This window comes from Nicotiana tomentosiformis, chromosome 2 (assembly GCF_000390325.3).
Source record: "Nicotiana tomentosiformis chromosome 2, ASM39032v3, whole genome shotgun sequence".
In the NCBI taxonomy this organism is placed as follows: Eukaryota; Viridiplantae; Streptophyta; class Magnoliopsida; order Solanales; family Solanaceae; genus Nicotiana; species Nicotiana tomentosiformis.
Genome location: NC_090813.1, coordinates 2485198 through 2506229, shown reverse-complemented (window position 1 = coordinate 2506229; position 21032 = coordinate 2485198). Strand labels below are relative to the sequence as shown.

At 35.1% G+C, this 21032-nt stretch overlaps 2 protein-coding genes across 2 annotated transcripts; one reads left to right on the top strand and one right to left on the bottom strand.

Annotated features, from left to right (window-relative positions):
* The first annotated feature begins 1752 nt into the window (after positions 1 to 1752).
* LOC104090520 (ethylene-responsive transcription factor ERN1-like) lies at positions 1753 to 2844 on the top strand. The gene has a single exon (XM_009595629.4). It carries the CDS (start codon positions 1842 to 1844, stop codon positions 2769 to 2771), a length of 930 nt encoding a protein of 309 aa, XP_009593924.2. The 5' UTR covers positions 1753 to 1841; the 3' UTR covers positions 2772 to 2844.
* A 5922-nt stretch (positions 2845 to 8766) lies between these two features.
* LOC104088538 (WEB family protein At5g16730, chloroplastic-like) lies at positions 8767 to 11346 on the bottom strand. Its single transcript, XM_033654076.2, has 2 exons — positions 11028 to 11346; positions 8767 to 10557 (listed from the first exon to the last, which is right to left on the bottom strand). Exons 1-2 carry the CDS (start codon positions 11097 to 11099, stop codon positions 9238 to 9240), a joined length of 1392 nt encoding a protein of 463 aa, XP_033509967.2. The 5' UTR covers positions 11100 to 11346; the 3' UTR covers positions 8767 to 9237.
* Positions 11347 to 21032: the final 9686 nt, after the last annotated feature.

The following is a 21032-nucleotide window of genomic DNA, read 5'->3' as shown; positions in this document are numbered from 1 at the left end:
AAAAAGGTTGATTGAAGCTTGGAATTTATTTAAATGGAATTCATTTTCTTTGTTTGGTGATGTAACAAGAGCAGCGTGCACGATAAGATTTTCTATTTTGCCTAGGTCATTATCTCTTAATCAATTAATTAATTCATTAACTAATAATCTGACCAAAACCAAAAAGAAGAGAAAAAGGAGGAAATAAGTAAACATAATTTTGAACTCTTTGTTATTTGGATTATCTAGAAGATCTCTATTTTGCCTCCAAGTGGCAGGTTTTGTACCCTTTGCAGTTTTCTTTTCTCATTATTTTGAATATTTTGACCTTAGATCAAAGCATATCGGACCTAAGAAGAAGACAAGGACTAGGTTGTTTTAACTTTTAACCCTTATTACTAAGTCCAACTGCATGTAAAATCAAAGAAATTTTGACTACCCTATGTTTGCACATCCTTTTCAATATAATTCTATCATTGCGACTCAGCAATAATATTCAATTTAAGGACATTGCTTTCCTCATCATAGTTGTGAAAATTTCAATTTAAGTCGTAAGGGTTGTGCAGTGGCGAAGTCAGAAATTTTTCCTATGGTATTCTAACTTGAAAGAAAAAAATAATTCCCTAAAAATGGTGTTCAATATATGTTATATACCTCTAAAACCTAATATTTTACCTATATATATAATGTAAGTTTTCAATAAAGGGTGGTCATTTGACCAACCTTAACCCAACTTAGCTTCGTCCCGGACTTGTGTACTTATAATTACGATCAAAAGCGAAGCTACATGCGTCAAAAAAGGTTCAATCTCTTCGTTAAAAATATAATTACATATTACAAATAGGATAGAAAGATAATTTATTTTGTATTTATATAAATGGTTGAATCTTTTTCATAAAAAAAAAACTTCTTACCTAGCAATCAAAGGTGGTTCAAAAATTGCTTCAGATTGTAGGTTTTACGTGTGACGCTCTTTTAATTTATTTTTTGAATCCGTTTGTAATAATTTCTAGTTTCGCCACTGATTATGATTTGGAAATTAAATACTTAGGTTATAACTCAATTTAATTTGATCCATACAAATTTTAAAATTCATAAAATTTCATTCTTGACCTAGTTATTATAGTTAGTGTTTTAAAATGCGCTGGCGTAAGGCGATGCATTTTATATATGCCTTAGCGAGGCGTAAGCCCCATGTGTATTTAATTTGTAATATTTTATAAAATAATATAATTATAGTAAATATTTTTAAATGGGTAAAATTGCATAAAATAAATAAAAAATATATATAGATGTGCTACATCCCTACAAAAAACTAATCAAAATAATCTATTATCCGATACTTACAAGCACAAATAACTTGAGTTGAAAAGAAATTTGTAAACAAATCAACAGTATTATGACCATAACTCTCCTAGTTATGACCAAATCAACAAAGATAGATTCAACTTTTGGATCAAAGAGGGTCATCGATCCCCACACTCAGGTGCATGATATAATCATTAATCAGTCAGACTAACACTAAACCAAAATTTGAAAATAAAATATTTCTTATTAAAATAGGGAATAAAGAACAAGTCATCCTTTAACATTAATACCATCTTTATTTTTTATTTGGAGATAATGAAACCAGAATATTACCTAATACAAACAAACTTACAAACATAGGAAAGCAACAGAATATGAGACAAGAGCACAACTTTGAATTATAGGTATCTCAGATATATATATATAAAGCCCACATTAACAGAAACAAAGACATGTAGACAACTTTCTCCACTACTATCATTTAGACCAAGTAAAGAAGCCTCAAATACTCCTCAGCTCTTACTATTTTCTTCTCCCTAAAAACCTTTATTGCAATGGAAATTAACTTCCAAAAACAACAGCAAAAAGAGGCAAAAGTGACCAAATTGAAGGGCAGAAACAATAGAAGTAACAAGTTTGTTGGTGTGAGGCAAAGGCCTTCAGGGAGATGGGTAGCTGAGATCAAAGACACAACACAGAAGATAAGGATGTGGCTTGGAACTTTTGAAACTGCTGAAGAAGCTGCTCGTGCTTACGATCAAGCTGCTTGCCTTCTTCGTGGATCAAACACACGAACCAACTTCGTTACTCGAGTCTCAGTTGATTCACCACTTGCTTCGCGGATTAAAAATCTCCTCAACAGCAAGAAAACTGCAAAGCCGAGCAGCCATGATCAGAAGGAGCAGAGTTCAGCTTCTTCTACAACTAGTAGTCACAACATCAATCAAAATACTAGTAGTGTGACTAGTAACAACAGCAATAATTCAAGTCCAATGATCAGTACTAGTTATTTTGATGATTCTATTTCTAGTCAGAATATAGAACCGATCCATCTTCTTGAAAATGCAGCACTAGCAGATGATTACATGTCTTATGATCAAATAACACTTTCTTGTAATCAAGAATTGCAACTACAAGAAAGTCAACTGTTTGATGACACATATAAGCCTGATCTGAGCAACTGCTCTGATGAATTCGATGTGGGATATTCGTCTTCTTCTGCTTCTAATTCATTTTCTTTTACTAATTCCTCACAGCTTGAAATGTCATGGAATTTTGCACAAGAATTGTTGGATCATCCCAAGAATGTGGTTTTGGATGAGACAACTGAGATGGGGCTCGTAGAATTTGAGAGAATGAAAATGGAAAGGTCTATATCAGCATCACTATATGCAGTGAATGGTGTTCAAGAATACATTGAAAATTTCTATGATCCTTCTGAGCCTCTTTGGGATCTTCCCCCTTTGTGCTCTTTGTTATGCTAAACAAATTCAAGGGTCTTTTTTTAATATTAGCTATCTCATGTCTTCCTATTCGTTTGATTTTACCTTTCATTTCTTGTCCTCTATCCTTGTCAATCAAGAGAGAGTGGGCAATTGAAATGTAGTTTTAGAACTGATTGCAAAGTTAAAACAAGGATAAACGTTTTAGAGAAAAGGAAAGGAATATGAATACCCTTAATATGTTTTCTTGCTTCAATTGGCACAGAGTTAGACTAGAATATTATGGATGTGGAGCCTCTCATGACATCGGTCTAAGCAATTATTTTGAATTAAATATGGTTTATATGACTTGGGATTGTGAATAGACCTTCTCCTTCTAGCTAGTCCACAATCTTTACGACTTAAAAAATGCAAAAGCTGATCTACTTAAGTTGGTTAGTTGTTATTAAGTTGTTGTAGCAAGTACTAGTTAAATGATTATCAAGTACTATAGAAGTTTAAATGGTGATACACATAACGATAAGATTAGAGCCTTGTAATCCGGTAAAAGAAGAGCATAGCTGATCAGAATTTGGCATCTGCATCCAAGGATAAGTGAACCAAAACTAGAAAATGATTGGCTACTTGTATGCTAAATTTTGCTTACTGGGGATATCTGATGCCACAACATGTCATTGACTAGCAAACATTTCTGGTATGAAAGTTCGTACATGTCCTCGTGGATGTTATCTTGAGATTCAGATTCTTCCTCATCGCATCATTTATTGCGAATGATTGCTAAATAAGAGGGAGAAGAAAGTAGATCTGGCTATTCATACAACTTAAAAATGTAGTTTACTTCCAAAACATCCCTGGGCAAACAATTCAGGAGAGCATATCTAGACTACTTTGCCTTCAAAAAATTAGAGACCGTCGAAGTAAAATAAGATACACAAGCAAGAAGATTTGCCTAAGGCACACAAATCATCATCGTCGTAGCAAGACCATATTTAGTATTCTTCCCTTTTCTCTTCTTCAGCACCTTCTGCTCCAACTTCCTCGTAGTCTTTCTCAAGGGCAGCAAGGTCCTCCGGGGATTCTGAGAATTCACCTTCCTCCCTAGTCCATACCTTCACCAACATACCAGTGGACGAATGCACGATTGGCTTACATGAATGTCAATTTGGGAGAAGAACTAAGCAACAGCAGTGTTGTTGCTAATCATGCAGAAAGCGCGCTGTACACAAGCAAGATCACCACCGTCAGGGGCTGATAGTTGATGCCACATTTGAAACCAGGTGGTGCACCTGAAAGTAAAAGCAAGTTCATTGGAGAGAGCAAAAGGGAAGGGGATTGGACTGGAAGAGTTAAAATATAAACAGATGAATCAACAATTTGAACTGTCACTTTGTCTTAATGGTAGGTGATGTTTGGCATATTTCGATATGTGTTGATGTTACTTTACCCATGTTTTAACCGCTTCTTGATGTTATTTGATCTTTAAAATGCCCAACATGGTTTAATTATTGGTTTTATGACTAATTGAGTTGTGTGTGGTGAATTAGGGTGTTTGGAGTGTAAAAATATGAAGAAAAGGTGCTCTAGGTAGAGGAAGAGAGATTGGATGCGTCGCATCCAATCTAGAAAAAGATCAGATTTCGTGCACCCTTAGCAGTGAAGTCGGCCCATAGCATCCGCCATAGCATCCGCACCTGGGCAAAGCTGAGAAGTGGAGGACGAGGTGGATGCGAAGCATCCACCCTAGCATGCGAAGCTGAGAAGTGGAGGACGAGGTGGATGCGACGCATCCACCCTAACATCAATCCCTGAAGCTGACTTGGATTAGAAATAGGAGAACTTTGACCCACGACTTTTGTACACAATATATAAGCCAAAAACGCCTCTTTTAGGTCATCGAACATATTGGGAAGAGGGAAAAAAGCCACGAAAAAGCTGTGGAGGCCGGAATTCATCTAGTTTCATCTTTCTCCCACCAAACTTAGTAATCTTTATGTTTCTTTGTATGATTTGTTGTTTGGCTACCATGTCTATATGGAGCTAAACTTCACGTTCTAGGGTTGTGGTTCTTTCATGACTATTGTTATTCGGATATTGATTTTGACTTCTTGATTTATCATATTAGTTTATTTATTCAATCTTGCGCTTATTTATTTGATTGCTTGATCACCAATTGAATATTATCTACGAATCTAGAATTGAACTCGAAAGTGGGAATTCTATATTGCATATAGGATTGAGTAGGGCAAGTTCTTGAACTCGGGCATCGGGGAACGGATTCGTGGTTAGGATAGACATATACCTAATTGCCTTGCTTGGTTGATTTACAGGAATTATAAATGCGTTCTTGTTGATTCTAACTCCATAGACATATAGGCGTTAGGTTAGCTTGAATAGGCGAGTAAGAACTTGACAGATTCTTATGAGCAATATTAACCCTGTCAACCAATAAGCTAGATAAATTAGTCGGTCGATTCAATTGAAGAATACAATAGGATTGTTAGATAGCCCATAACCCTAGATCGTTTTCATTATATTGATATCATAAAAATCTGCTCTTTCTCTGTTCAAAGTTCATTATTTATATTTTTTATTTAATTAGTTTAGAATAAAATATTTTTAGATTTAATTCTTGTTTAGATAATTAGGATAGTCTAATTTAGTTAATAGTTAATCATAAGTCCTCGTGGGTTCGACATCCGACTTTTAGTCACTTTATTACTTGACGACCGCGTATACTTGCGTGTGCGTTTGGTCCCAACAGTAGCAAAAGGAGTGTATAACATCCTTAGGAACGAGTTTCCTAATGATACATCAAACAGCACATAACAGATAACTATTCGAGAATAAGGTACAAGGTTGGTTTCTAGCTCTGCGATTTCCACATTAACGGCTCCATCAAACCTCAAGGTAAGAGATCAATGATGAGATAATTTGGGAAATCAAACGGTTCAACTTTGTGTGTGTAGGCTCCTGCATTATATCATTTATAGCAGGAGGGAGGGAGTAGATACAACACAGCTGTATTATAGGGCTCAAACACTGCAGTTGAGGCCTGTTTATTATGAGTTTAAAATCAGACAAATACACTCATATAGATGGAAATAGTTATTTATTTTCAGGTTATTCTATTAACTAGCACAACACACTTAAATATAGAACCGATTATTTTATTTAACTCTCTCGATGTATACGGTCGAAATAGATTTCGGCCTTAGCATGTCCGATCGAGTTCGAACGATGATTTATCGAAGCAAGATCCCGAAGGTGAAACAAACTAACCTCGAACCTGGGGATGCCGATCCGTATCGAGTTCGATATCATCATCGAGCTCGAATCAAAATCGAACCATGATGCAGAGTAGATCTATCATGCTGATAATCCAGAGACCAACAAACATTGATCTCGAATCAATTCGAGGGCTCGAGCCAGGATCGGGCTCGAACCAAGATCACGAGTTCGAGCCGAAATCAAGCTCAAACCAAAATCAAGGATTCTAAGCAAGATCGAGCTCGCACACAAAAGCCGTTGCAATCCCACTAGAGAGAATCTTGACAGAAATTATGAAAAAACTGACTTATCATGGGTCTCCCACTGAATGTTTATTTTTTTATGCTTAGAGCCAAATCCCTCCACTATAAAAGGGTTTGGTTATTATTTTTGTAGGACAAGTTTTTCCCAGGGTTACATTGATTCTATTTGTTGAATCCTAAGATTCATTGTCCCTGACAACCTTATCTATTTTGCATTCTCTGCAATCTGTATTTATATTTCTATTGATCCTTACATTTTGTGTTAAGTTACGCCACATATACTCGGAACTGCGTATAAATTCAACTCTATCCATTTTTCGGGTAAACGAGTTCTCCAGTTTTTTCACATAATCATTCTCCTCTCCTCTATACTGCTTATGATTTTGACTGTCCTTTGACACACTATGACACTAGATACTACCATTTCTTTTAATTATTTCAGGATTCATTTTACGTAAAGCTGGGGATTAGATCTCATTTATGAAAGTAATGTTGCAACAGCTCAGCACTTGATACGTTTAACCAGTAATATGGATACAACACATGCAGGACCAAATAAAAAGACTTACAACTCAAGGTTTCTTATATGTAGGAAAGAAAGCTACCTAAGGAGACGGATAAATGTTATTTCCAAGTGTTTGACTTCTTTCCAGTGCACCGACAGTTAAGACGCAACATTTGATTGCAGATGAAACTGATTTTAACTTGAGTCTTTGATAGAATGAAATTTTACTTGTATATTGTCCCCTGGAAAATACATCGTCCTTGCAGAAATAAGTTTTTCAGAATGGACGAGTTGCTTGTATGCGCAGTCCGGGGCGGCCCAAGAAGATCGGTGGCCTAAAGCCAATTTTTAATTTGGGGCCTTTCAGGAAAAAAAATTATCATAACATCGATGATTCATTCCGATGTTCCTACACATAGAACAACACAATTTAGCACAATTGCCGCACAATAACTCACTTAAACCAACAAAATATAGGGCGAGTAATGTGCTAAAAGTATAAAATTTTGGCCTAACATCAGTTGTTAATAGTTTCTTTTATAAATAATTTAGTTTCTCCTAAGATATTGTTGATCTTAGATAATAGAACCAAATTCATATAGATACCTCACTAATGATGTCACTCGTAAAATTTAAATAATAAAAAGTTTTATATTCGCGACAAGGGTTTAGGGAGAGTGATTCTTTTTCTGCATTTTTTGCTCAAACGGTTACATCACTACTAAATTAAAAGTTATCTTGAATTTTTATAAAATATTTTATTTTTTATTTTAACATACCCAATATATTTAGACTCTACCTCTAAAGATTGTTGTGAGATGTATTTGATCCAACTTACCTTAATTAAATATATTACCTGTTAAAACGTGTTCTCTCTTTTACTAGGTATTACGCGGTACAAATCTAGATTAGTCGGGGTCTCAATACAAATACGAGTAGAAAAATAAAAGAAAAATTTGGTGCCCTCAAAATTTGGGGCCTAAAGCCGTTGCTTTAGTGGCTTGACCGTTGGGCCGCCCCCGACAGTCCTCACTTCATCCACAATAGCAGGCTCCAGATCAACAAATACAGCTCTAGGTACATTTTTGCCAGCACTGTTCTCGTTGAAGAATATATTGAAAGAATCATTGGTAACACCAACTGATCTGTCGCTGCAAGTTAAAAGACATGATAGTTAGGCATAAAAATTCAGAATCACAAGCAGGACACTCAGAGATTTCTAAAACCAGATTACTTTAAGAAAGTTAATATTCAGGGATTAGTCAATATCTTGAAGGGCTAAAGATGCTTTTTACTGGAACAGCAACAGTATAAAGTCATTCTTACTGGAACATCAAACATCTTTTGAAGTAATAACACAATTTACCAAGAATGCTTTATTTAAGAAATTCACAATCTACCAAGTTTTTTGTGGTAAGCATATATCTATTCAAACGGCATGGAATGTCATGATCAGCAGAAAGGAAAGAGAAAAGTTCCCCTAGTTGTAACCAAATTGATGAGAACTTAACAAATTTTCATAAGATCCAGAAGGAAACTAAAATTTTAATAAAAGCAACAAACTAGTTTTTATCGGATTTCTCTTGTTGAAAGTCCATTCTAGGTGTACTGGTAAATTTGAAAATGGTCTTCAGTTGGAAAGGCTTAAAGAGAAGCTACTTAAACATCCCCACTTTGAAATCCTGAACTTATAAGCTTTTTTCGAAACCATAAACAAAGAAATTCAACCTAACAAAAATTAAATTTGGGAGATCAAAGTTCCCTAGAAATTTAAAACTTACTGAAGCCATCAAGATCATAACTTATGGTGTAAACAAGAGAGTAAAACTTATTAACCAATGCTTCTATACACCAAGCTTGAAATAAAAAACAACCACTTTTCTTGTAAAAGTGGTTGATAGAACTAAGTCATAACCCTCTAAACCTCATTACAAGTTCGGAAACTGCTGGTGAATGTAGTTAAACAAGAAAATCACTAACACCATCCCAAATAGTAAATTACAAGTTCTTCAATTGCTTCTAAATCCTCCTTCATCAATCCCAAAAGGCCAAAAACATAGCAAATCAATATCAATCAAGTATACATCAATCCCAAATACAAACATACAAAAATTCCTAAGAATAAAAACTAAATTAATTTTCTTCCTGTGTAAATGATACCTCATTAAGAGTTGCCAACACTCTCAGAAGAATAATTTTCTTCTCTTAGTTAAATTCATATTACTATCTAAATTGTCAAAATAGCTATGATGTGGATTATTGAAGTTCTGTCTCCATTATATGTGAAAGCAAATGAATCATGCAGTCGGATGATGACAAGCCAATTTTAGCTGACTAAGATTGAAGCTGAAAGTTTTCCTGGCTTTTGTGATCTTCGTGTTCCTCTACTATTGCCTTTGGTGACTTCAACCCTCATTCTTCTAGTCTGCATTTATGTATTCTGTTGATTCTGAAGAAAGCAACCATTTTACTTTCATGAAGCAGCTTCATCAATCACAAGGCTTGCATTTTCTCGAGAGAGAAAACGGCATTGATTCATTCCTTTTGCAGCATTTGCTTCATTGACAGCCTCCTTCAAGATGTCTGTCAATTTATAGTTTTCTTCCCTTGCTGCTTTAGTCATTTGCTCGGCTGCTTTAAGAGATTCGTTGAGCTTAGCGGCCTCTTGGAGAGCAAGATCCCGTTCTTCTTCAGCTTCTTTTATACACGCGATGAAGCTCATTTCTTTCCCATTCCAAGCCGATAGTGACTCCTCCACCTCTAATTTCAATCTGTCTGCTATGTTTCTAAATAGTTCTGTTTCCTCTTTTGCTTCATCCAAAAGCTTTTTATATCTAGCCTTAATGCTCTTGATCATCTCCTTCAGATTTCCAGCCTCCTTTTTCACTTGTCCTAGTTCTAATTGTGTAGCACTAAGTTTCTCTTTGGCATCACATGCTTCCGAAGCAACTTCCTTCAATGCTAACGCTAAATCATCTAAGGCCTTTCTGCTCTTTTCTTCTGCCTCATTTGCCAACTTCATTTCATTTTTCAGCAAGCTCATCTCAATATTCAAAGCCTTGGCCTTTGATAATGCCACCTTCTCATTCTCTTTTGCCAATTCAAGTTCAGACTTGAGGTTTTCCATTTCCTTCTCTATTGATTTAGCAATCTCCTCATTGCAAGAATGATTAAGATACCTGCCATTTTGCTTGAAAGAAGTGTCTAAAGATTCAATCTTTTCGTGAAGAGAAGCAATCTCGAGCTTGGATTCTTCGAGTTCAATCCTGATTTGTTCAAACTGCCTTGTCTTTGACAACCAAGCATCAAATATTTTGGACTCTGATAACTTCCTGCTCTCCAATTCATCTTCTAATTCTTGAACCCTTCTTCTAAAATCAGACAACCAATCTGTCACGCGAATCTTGAATGCTTTTACATGACTAAATCCTTCTTTCACTTTCCCTAAACTAGGATCTTTCTCTAGTAACTTGAGCTCACATTGTCTCGCCTTTTCGAGCTCCAACTTCAAAGACTTGATATTCTTATCTTTTATCTTCAATTCTTCTTGTTTGTGAGTTAGCAACTCCTTCAAAGTCCTAACTTCTGCATAAAGTTCCCTTGATTTTCTTGGCGATAATCCATCAGTTGCCTTCACATTGGTCTCATAGGCTACATGTTTCATCTCACTGAGTTCATAAATGGCTCTGCTCTTTTCTTCTTCAACAAAATTTAGTTGCTCTCTTGTCTCTCTCAGCTCCTCCTCAAGTTTCTCCATTTGCTCTTGCACAATCAAAAGTCTGTTGATTCCATTCTACACAAACAAAAATAAATATAACAAATAAAAATTAAATATTTTTGGACAATACTTATTATCCATATTCACCAAAAATTCACTTCCCAAAAAGGAAAAATCAAGAATTTATTTGCATAATTCCTTATAATGCACTTACTCCCTCCATACAATAAAGAATCAGGGTTTTGATGTATGAGAGTCAAATCATCTAAGTTTTGTGTCAACTTAATACAACTACAATTACGCCACAATCCCAAGCTACTTGGTGTCAGGTATATCAATTCTCACTATCAATTTCTCCATGTTTGTGAATTAAATATCAATTCTTTGACATAAAATTTGCATATTGAGAACCTAAACAAAAAATAAACCGTTACTTTAAAGTTGAAGAAACTTTAAAATATTTGGAATATATATACTTAGCCACAGGAAGAAAAAAAAACTAATAGTGATGGAGCATCAAACATGACATAAACAGGTTTTAATACCTCAGACGAATGCTTAACAGTGGGTTTTCTTTCAAGAGAAACAAGAGCATCTGAATCAATTTGTGATCCCATTGCATCACATCTGCAAAGCTTGGATGCAGAAATTGTTCTTGAAAAAATAGAAGCATGTCTCCTCTTTCCAGAATCAATGGATCCAGCTCTACAAATCCTCCAAAAACATAAAAAAATTCAGTCTTTAAAAAAGATACAACAGAAAAACATGCATGAATATTCACAACTTCAGGACATCAAAAGCAACAAATGAAATCCAAGAATACAACTTTAATCCAATAAAATTGTCACCCTATATAAATGAGAGTAGTACAAACATAGGAGATCACGTTTGTATAAGTCTTAGTGGATAAATTCTAGTATATGTGCTAGTGGGAGGTATCAGGTATCCGCCCCGACACCACCACTATAAAAAAAACAAAAGGCAAAAATGAGACAAATATGTCATGAATAGCAGCAAATAAGAAGCACCTTGACTTTGAACGTAACATCATCCGTATACGTTTGGAATCAATATTCATTTAGTGTGTATATTGCAAAATGGTTGTGGTCTGATGTGTTGGGAGAAGACACTACGCTAGCGTTTGGACATAGATTTGGTTGAAACTTGGAAAAATAATTTTTTGAAGATGGGATGAAAAATGATTTTTGAAAGTTATATTTGTATTTGGACATGCATTTTACTCCAAAAGAGAAAACTTCAAAAACTACTCTAGAACTATTTTTGGGATTTGAAGATTTTGTTTTTAAAATCTGCCAAAAAATTGTTAAAATCTATAAACAAACAGATATTCGAAAACAAAATTTGAAAAAAAGGCTCCCAAATTTTATGGCCAAACGCGAGTGTAACGTATATGACAAAGTTGGGAGTTGGCTGGTTTTATTTGCAATTGTGTTGTAACGACAAAAATCTCCATAAACTGCAAAAAAATAAATAACAGTACAAGTTGAAAGACAATGAAGAATGACTTCCATAGGACAGGTAGATGATATATGTTTATTGACAAAAATGCCTGGTTTGAATTCAATACACAATTTAATTACATGAATTGCTTTTCAAGTTTTAATTGTAACCTAAACCCTTTGTTTGAAATGTAACATCAAACTGCCTTTTGTAGATTTTGTGTAATAAGTTCACATTAATACATGAAAAGTAACCGTTTCAACCTTATATATCTAAGTTTGTTAAGATATAATTAAATAAATAAATGTATCACCTTTCTAACAGCTTAAAGATGATGGCATCATACATCTTAACAAGATATCATATTGGAATTTGTGATGACCCGATAGGTCATTTTGAGTATTATAGGTCATTTTGAGTATTAGCCCTTAATTCCCTGTTCTGAGACCTCAATTAGCTTCATTTGATGTTTCTTGGTTTGCGTGTGTGGTCCGCGTCACTACTTGAAAAGCTTTTATGTGAAAATTTAAAGAAAACATGATTTTTAACTTTAAAAACAACTTGAGTTGACCACGGTCAATATTTTGTGAAAACGATATCGGATCGGTATTTTGACAATTCTGGTAGGTCTGTATCGTGATTTTGGACTTGAGCGTATGCCTGGAATTGAAATTGGAAGTCCCTAAATTGATTTGACTCATTTTGTCAAAAACTAGTATTTTGAAAGTTTGAAAATTTTCTAAGATTGACCGTAAGATGACTTCTTAACTAACGGGTTCAGATTTTGATGTTGAAACTTGAAATGTGTCTATATCGCTATTTGAAACGTGTTTGCAAAATTTGGTGCAATTCGGAATTGATTTGACATGATTTAGACGCTTAGATGTAATTCTAGTGTTCTTGAGTTTTACTTTGCAAATTTCATTCATTTTGAGGATTGATTTGTAGATTTAAATATTTTTTTGGTGATTTGATTGCGCGAGCAAGTTCGTATGATATTATTACACTTATGTTCATGTATGGTATGGAGCCCGAGGTGCTCGGGTGAGTTTCAGACGTATTTCGGATGAGTTTTGCTACTGTGAAGATTTCTCGTGCAATACCTGCTTGGTGTCTACTGCAGATCTCATATTTGCGATGTCTAGCTCGCAATTGCGAGCCTCACTTTTGCGAACAAGAGTTCTCATATGCGAGTAGGGCATGTGATTGGGTAACCTCGCATTTGGAGGAAAGAGTTTGCAATTGCGAACAGCTCAAGATCGCATTTGCGATCACTTGGTCGCATTTGTGATGCCTCGCAAAACAGTATTCCTTCGCAATTGCAAAGATGTCGGTCGCATTTACGAAGGTGAGAACTTCGCATTTGCGATCATTTTATCGTATTTGCAATATATCTGGCTCTGAGGCAGGGTTCACATTTGCGACCCTTGTCTCGCATTTGTGGTGTTTGCAATTGCGAAGTCATGTTCGCAATTGCGACACCTACAGTTGGGTAAAAGAGGGGGAAAACGATACTTAGCTCATTTCACACCATTTCTCAACCCTAAACACTCTAGAGGCGATTTTCCAAGAGGCCTTTCTTCCCAAATTCATTGGTAAGTGACTTTAATCCATTTTCTTTCAATTACCCATTACATTTCATGAGATTTCAATATTAAATTTAGGATTTCCATGGTAGAAATTAAGGATTTTGGTGGAATTGGGAGGGGGGGGGTGTAAAATTGAGATTTAGACCTCGAATTGAGATCGAATTTCGAAACAAATCACATAACTGAGCTCGGGGGTGAATAGGTAATCGGGTTTTGGCCTGAACTCGGGTTTTGACCAAGCAAGCATGGGGTTGACCTTTGTTGACTTTTAAAAAAAGGATTAAAATTGAACCTCTTTCATTTGTGAGTAGTTTCTAAAGCTTATTTTGAATCATTTGGTCAATAATTTGCTAGATTTGGTTGGTATGGGGGCTTGTTCAAAAGGTAAGGTCGTGGTTGATTGATTGCTTGAATTGCAGAGTGAGGTAACTGTTGGGTCTAACCTTAATTTTGGGAAATTAGGGAACCTTGAACTATGTGTTATGTGAATTATATGAGAAACGGAGTATATGCGGGATAAGGAGTGTATATATGTCGTTATGATACTTGCTTCCATGTTTTCGTTACTTCATGATATATCATGTTTCATGCCTTAATTGCTACATGCTTTATTGACTTTTATGCCATAATTGTTACTTGTCATTTAGTTATTCTTGTATTAAATTTCCCATCCATTCCATGATTCCATGCTTGTTTGCTACTTGTCTCTACTTGCTTTAATTGCATATCTAAATTGCCATATGTTTTATTTGCCTTATAGTTTTATAATATTTATTGCTTTCTATAACGTGGTTTCACTTGTATGAGTTGTCTAATTGATAGATACCGATGAGTTGGTAAGGTTGAGACGTTCGAGTTTTTAGAGATTCTTTGATTATTATGTGATTCTTCATTGCCTCGTACAGTTACTCTCTTGATGTAGAAATTCTTGTAAATTTTGGTTGTTGAATCGCTATTGTTGATTGAAATTGTTTGGGGAGCGAGTTGCATGTTGTAATGGAAATTGAAAGGTAATGAATTGAAATGGCGGAATAAGGACGGATTATGATATTGACAGATGATGATATGGTGGGATCGAGTTGCGCGCTGCAACAGATTGTATATGTAGTATTTGTCTGTGGCATGTTGAATTGTCTATGTATTTTGAGATAAGTTTATGAGACTTGTTATCGTGGGCTCTCTGGTAGTGGATTTCGAGTTCGTTTTTATGAGTTAACTGTTTTACTTCCATTTCTTGTTATTATTATTATTATTATTGCGTACATGTTATTGTAAGTAACCCGCCTTAGATTTATCACTACTTCGTCGGGGTTAGGCTCGACACTTACAGAGTGCACGGAGTCGGTTGTACTCATACTACACTCTGCACTTTTTGTGCAGATACCAGAGTTGGTCCCAGCAACGCTGAGTAAGATTGCTTGGATCTAGCTATCAGTGGAGACTTGAAGTATAGATGCACGACGTCCGCAGCCCTGAAGTCCCCTTCTATGTCATCTTAACTGTTTATTATGATTCAGACAGTTGTTTTATTCAGACTATTATTTGTAGTATTCTAGACGCTCATGTATTCGTGACACCAGTTTCTGGGATTGTATTTGGATTACGTCATTTATAAGTTTATCACCATGTTTCAGACTATTCAGTTCCACTATTATCATTTTATTTGAATTGTTAAAAATAGTTAGTAATTATATCTTGCCTAGCAATTGAAATGTTAAGCGCCCTCACGGTCCCGATGGTGGGAATTTCGGGTCGTGATAGAATTTAGAAATTTTCATTTTCTAATTGATCCAGGGATGTTGTAGAACTACATATATATCTATATTATATTAAAAGTGGGAAGCCCATAACTTAAAAGTTAAATTACCAAAATATCCTTCCAAAAAATCTAAATACCCAATTTATTATTTTTAAAAAAGTTAAATAAAAATATCAAGTTTATTGAAGGGATGCAACCCTTAAAGATTAGTTACTAATGTTTATATTACTAACTAACGATTCCTGCATACTCTCTAAATTTATACCACTCTTCATATTAGGGGCCTTCCAAGTACGATTGTGCCTTTGTTAAACAAAGCTACTCACGAATCAGCCTTTATGAACAATACGTTGCTTTGGTCTTCAGATTAAAGGGAATAGAAAATGAGAATATTAGTACTGTTGAATTTTATATAGTGAAAGATATTGTTTTACCAACGGTTGCAACCATTACCGGTACATATTGATTCCCATGAACTAGATGATGAAATTATGTTGTCTCTAAACATTAAAACCCAAGTTCATTGTGACTGAATGAGATGCCTAGCTTCTTGAATAAATATTATGTTGAAGAGGGGAAAAACATGATCTTATTTGTTGAAAATTAAAGCAATTATCTTAAAGACACACAAATAGAAAACAAACTCAATAATTTTAACGATCCAAAAAAAAAGAAGTAAAGGAACATAGGTGGATGAACTGAAAAGAATTAATTTTAAGAGCACTGATACATCAATATAAAAGGGCATCTACAAATTAAAGGAGCGGTGCTTGACTTTGCAAAGTTGTCTATGAATAGTGCCCGGTAATATTACGTTAAAGTAATACGGTTTTATGAAAGAAAGTGTGACATGACATTGTCAAGGATTCTATTATGCCCGACCATTATTTGGAGAGATTGGAATGGTTTGATGACGATAAAATAGATTCTATTTTCTTTTACTCAACTTATGATTTACTTGTTTAATTTCTACCCTTGGTGATTTATGAAATACAATTTCTATAAATATTAGGGTAGAGGATCATGGTTTCATAATATATATTGCGTCTTGCATGCATATGTTACGATTAGAAACAAGAAAGTTTATATTACTTATTTTTTAATTTTGACATGTGAAATTGGGTTTTTGGTATACAATTTAAATTCACGCATGTTTTATGTGAAAGATTATAGTTCTAAAGTTGGTAAGACGTGGTTAGTCTTACATTAATACTTGAATATATTTTTGAGATTATGAAATAAATTAGATTTACATTTAGATATTATTTAAAGGTTGGTGATCTTTTATCATGAATTTGATATACCTCTTGAGAAAGAAGACAAAATACCCTTTTAACAAAAAATATTGATTATATTGTGTTTTTCCAAATAGTTTTGTTTTTACATAGTACATAAATTTTAAAGAAACAATTTAGCCGTTAGGAATAAACTTTTCAATATTTTGTGAGAAAAAAGATACAACATTTTGTTTTATATATTATTATTATTATTATTATTATTATTATTAAATAATACTATTATATAGCTATTCAAAAGTGGTGTTATGAACTAATAAATTATATTAATCTATGAAGGAATGGTTTATTTGTTCTCCGCCATTTGTCCTGAACTTTAAGAAAACTAAACATAAAGGGAATATGAAATTAAGAATAACGTCTAATTTTTTCATGTTGAATTTTGTAAAACAAGTGGGTTAGAAGAAATGAACAAAATATTCAATATGCACTATCAAGTCATGTTTATTTGAAACAAATTCAAACTCAAGTTGCAAAAAGACACATATTCAAACTCCTGAAAATTTTGTTTTTAAGGAACGATTGTATTTGTGCCCCTTATTTATTTAAAAAAGAAAAGATCAAAAGGATCTTGATATTATATTACTTGAATAATTACTAATTTTAAATTCAAATAACATAAATTTGTGAGCAAATGAGATGGAGTTAAGGTGAGAACCACGAACCAATCAAGTCACTCTTGAAGAAATAGGCTTCAAATCAAGACGATCAAACTCTGATAGTAACTCCAAGATAACTGTCGTTAATTGACAATTAATCCATATGCTTCTAAAGTTCAACAAGGGAGTAATTCGTAAGAGAAAGTATAATTTTTGCAGCTAATCAAGTAGCGCGCAAAGTCTCTAGAATAACAAAGCATGATATCCTATGCAAGTCCAGTCTCACGCTAAAACATGAATTTAAATGTTTAAACATGCATATTATCTCAAGTAGCACAATTAAAGCATGATGTAAAATCTAAGTCTATCGGACATGTTAAAATCTAGCATACGCACGGATCTCATCACCTCGCACGTACCTAGCTCCCATAACATATAGCATGTAACAAATATAGCACATATGAGGATAAGTTTCTTCTTACAAAGTTAGGCAAGAGACTTACCTTGCTCTGAAATCCGATAATCGACTCTAATACCTCAAACAAATGCCAAAACAATCCGAAACTAGCCAAAGAACTTGCAAACCAATCAAAACATACTCAAAAACTCGAAATTAATAATTAGAAACAATTCTCAACCCACATGAAAATTCGACAAAATTCAACCTCGGGCCCACGTTTCCGGGTTCCGAAAATTCTCGAAAATAAATATTACCCATACAACTACGAACTCAAATATGTAATATTATTCTAAATTTCATGTCCAAATTTCGTGGTCAAACCTCAAAAATACCATTGCCAGGTTTTCTTCCAAAATCCTACAATTTCTACTAATTTTCATGTTAAAATTCATATATAATCTATGTATTTAGCTCACAACAAGTTGGAATCACTTACCTTATGATAGATGATGAAAATGACCCTTTAAAATTGCTCCAAATCGCCTCAACAAGAGAGAAATGAGATGAAATGAGCAAATTGTTATTTTGTACCAAACATTACCCATTGTGATCGTGGTTCACAGTCTCACGGCCGCGAAGCAAAAATACCCCAGCTGCCCAAAACTGTCTACGCGATCACGTTTGACAATCCGTGATTGCGAAATACAAACAGCCGCGCATCCATGAACGAGGGACCTCTTCGCGTTCGCGAAGACCATTTCTCCCCAGCCCGACTTCAACCCTATGCAAATACATATTGGACATGCGAAAGCAAAGCTCTAGCCCAGGCCACTACGCGAACGCGTGCTCCATGGCGCGAATGCGATTAACCAGCTTCCAAACTACCAAGCACCCTACGCGAACATGGTTCTCCACATGCGATCACGTAGCACAATGCTACCCAGGTCCCAAATCACTCTCCGCGGTCACGCTTCACCTCGCGATCGTGATGCATACCATTGCCACCAGAAACTAGCAACTAAAATCAAAGGAAAATGGTTCTAAACCACCCTGAAACACACCCAAGGTCCCCGCGACCCCTGTCATATCATATAAACCAGTCTCAATATCTTATCCAAACTTATCCAACGGTTTGGAACGCCACAAATAATATCAAAATCAATTATCGACGACCAAAATCCTTCTCTTAACTTTCAAACTTCGTCGAACGCGTCCAAATAATACTTAGACATTCCGGATTATGACCAAACTTCACACACAAGTTCCGATCAATTAAATAAACCTATCCAAGGTCTCAAAACTACAATGGATGTCCAATAATACCAAAGTCCACTACAAGTCAAACTTAGTGAATTCAATGACCTTCAAAATGCCAACTTCTGACAATAAGCGCCAAAACACACCTGGGCCACCCAAAACTCAACCCGAACATACTCCCAAGTCCGAAATCACCTTATGAACTTATAGAAACTTTCGAATCCCGATTCGGTCCTTTAATCAAAAGTCAACCCTGGTCAATTGTCCCAACTTAAAGCTTCCAATTTAGGAATCACTCTTCCAAATCAATTTCGAACATCAAAACCAACCATACTCGCAAATCATATACATCATATGAAGTTACTCAAGATATCAAACCGCCGAACAGATTACTAAAGTTTAAAATGACCAGTCGGGTCGTTACATAACCTCATATTTTCTATAATAGCTAGTAGCTTTCAAAAGAAGTCGAAGCTAGTAAGAGTTCCTCTCAAGGCTCGCCGCCAGGAGTAACTCCATAAGGTAATATTGGCGAAATACTCCAGAGGTACTCCATATTGAAAGGTCTTATAAACCTTTAGGCCACACCTTTTGCTGGGAGGTGGTATATAGCATTAGTAGTAAATTATATGGAAACTTCAGTACCTTGTCTAAAGAACAAGGAACTTCAGTATCATAAGGAAAGTACAACCCCATATAAAAGTAGGAAAGATATTATCTTACCTAATGCAAAATTTTACATTAAGATTTAAGAAGTTCCAAAATCTCAATTCCAGAAACTTGATTATAAAAAAAGAAAGAACGTTTGGACTGCAGCTTATAGCAATCAAAACAAAGCTTAATTTCCCAAATGCATTAGATATGCTTCAAACTTAGGCAAAAAGCTAACATAGAACTTTCTGAAAAATCTACTCCTGCCCCTAAATTTTCAACAAAAAGAAATTAAATCTTTTGAAAGACATGTGAAATCAAATGCATCAGGAGATTTGCTTAAAATTATTCTCTTCTTTGACCCCATTTTTATGACAGCTTCTTTGTTCTTTGTTATTTATAAGGTATCGTTGCTCCTTTCTTTCTTTTTAAGTAAGAATCTCTACTATGCTTCTTCAATATGCTTCTGCATTTCCTTCCATCAATTCTTTCTTCTCTTTCTTTGCACCTTCAATATCATTTGGAGATTGCACCGATACCAATATACAACTGTTAAAAAAGATTTTCAACCATGACAGATAACACTGTGCCACCAATAATTCCCCAACCAATAATTCAGTAGATTCTCTCATCCTTTCAAAGACTATATAAACGCTTCTATAATTGCATGAGAAAGAAAAAGGTTGAGAAGTACTGTATATGCCAGCATGTACTAAAGGACTCTAAATTTTAGACTGACAAAGTGAACATTTGAAACTTGTCTTGCTTACTCAGTTGAATTATATTTAGTGTAACTTTGTAGCATACTTACAAAGTTGTACGGTAGACCTTGTGGTCCGGTCCTTCCCCGGATTCGGCGTATAGCGGAAGCTTAGTGCACTGGGCAAGCATACTTATATTCTTTGTTAATATCATTAATTGTCTCACCTTGCTTCTTTAATCTTATAAACTACTGTCAAGGTATGGATATTTATATAGGTTAAGTTTGTGATTTTTTTTGGTAAGAGGGGAAACCCGCAGCCGCTACAACCTCTGCCACAGCCTCTGCCCTTCGGGTGAGTACTCTGTGGTGAGCACTTTGTGCGCACTGAGTAAACCTCCCTCTGTATAATAGCCTGCAAACTACACAGAGGATGTAAACCGCACTAGGCAAGCCCTGTGCGACAGGCTCAACCCCAGAAGATATTGAGGGGGGAATCGATCTCAGGTCATCCGTATGGATAACCGCCCTCCAAACCAACCGGGTAACTTATACTTCTTTATCTTTTTTATTTTCATAATAATGCTTGCGTTCAGTTCCTTATCATCTACACTGCCTTTTAACTAGTCTTGTGTGTCAGCACTTCTTTTAGTAATTGTTGGTTATTGAAGGTACAGTAATGCAAACACCACCTCAAAATTTGCAAACACGCTCGTTATCTCGTACATACGTAGCATGTAGAAAATAGAATATCTACAGGGATAAGTTCACTCTTATCAGATTAGGCAAAAGACTTACCTTACTCCGAAATTAGATAATCAACTCCAACACTTCTCTAA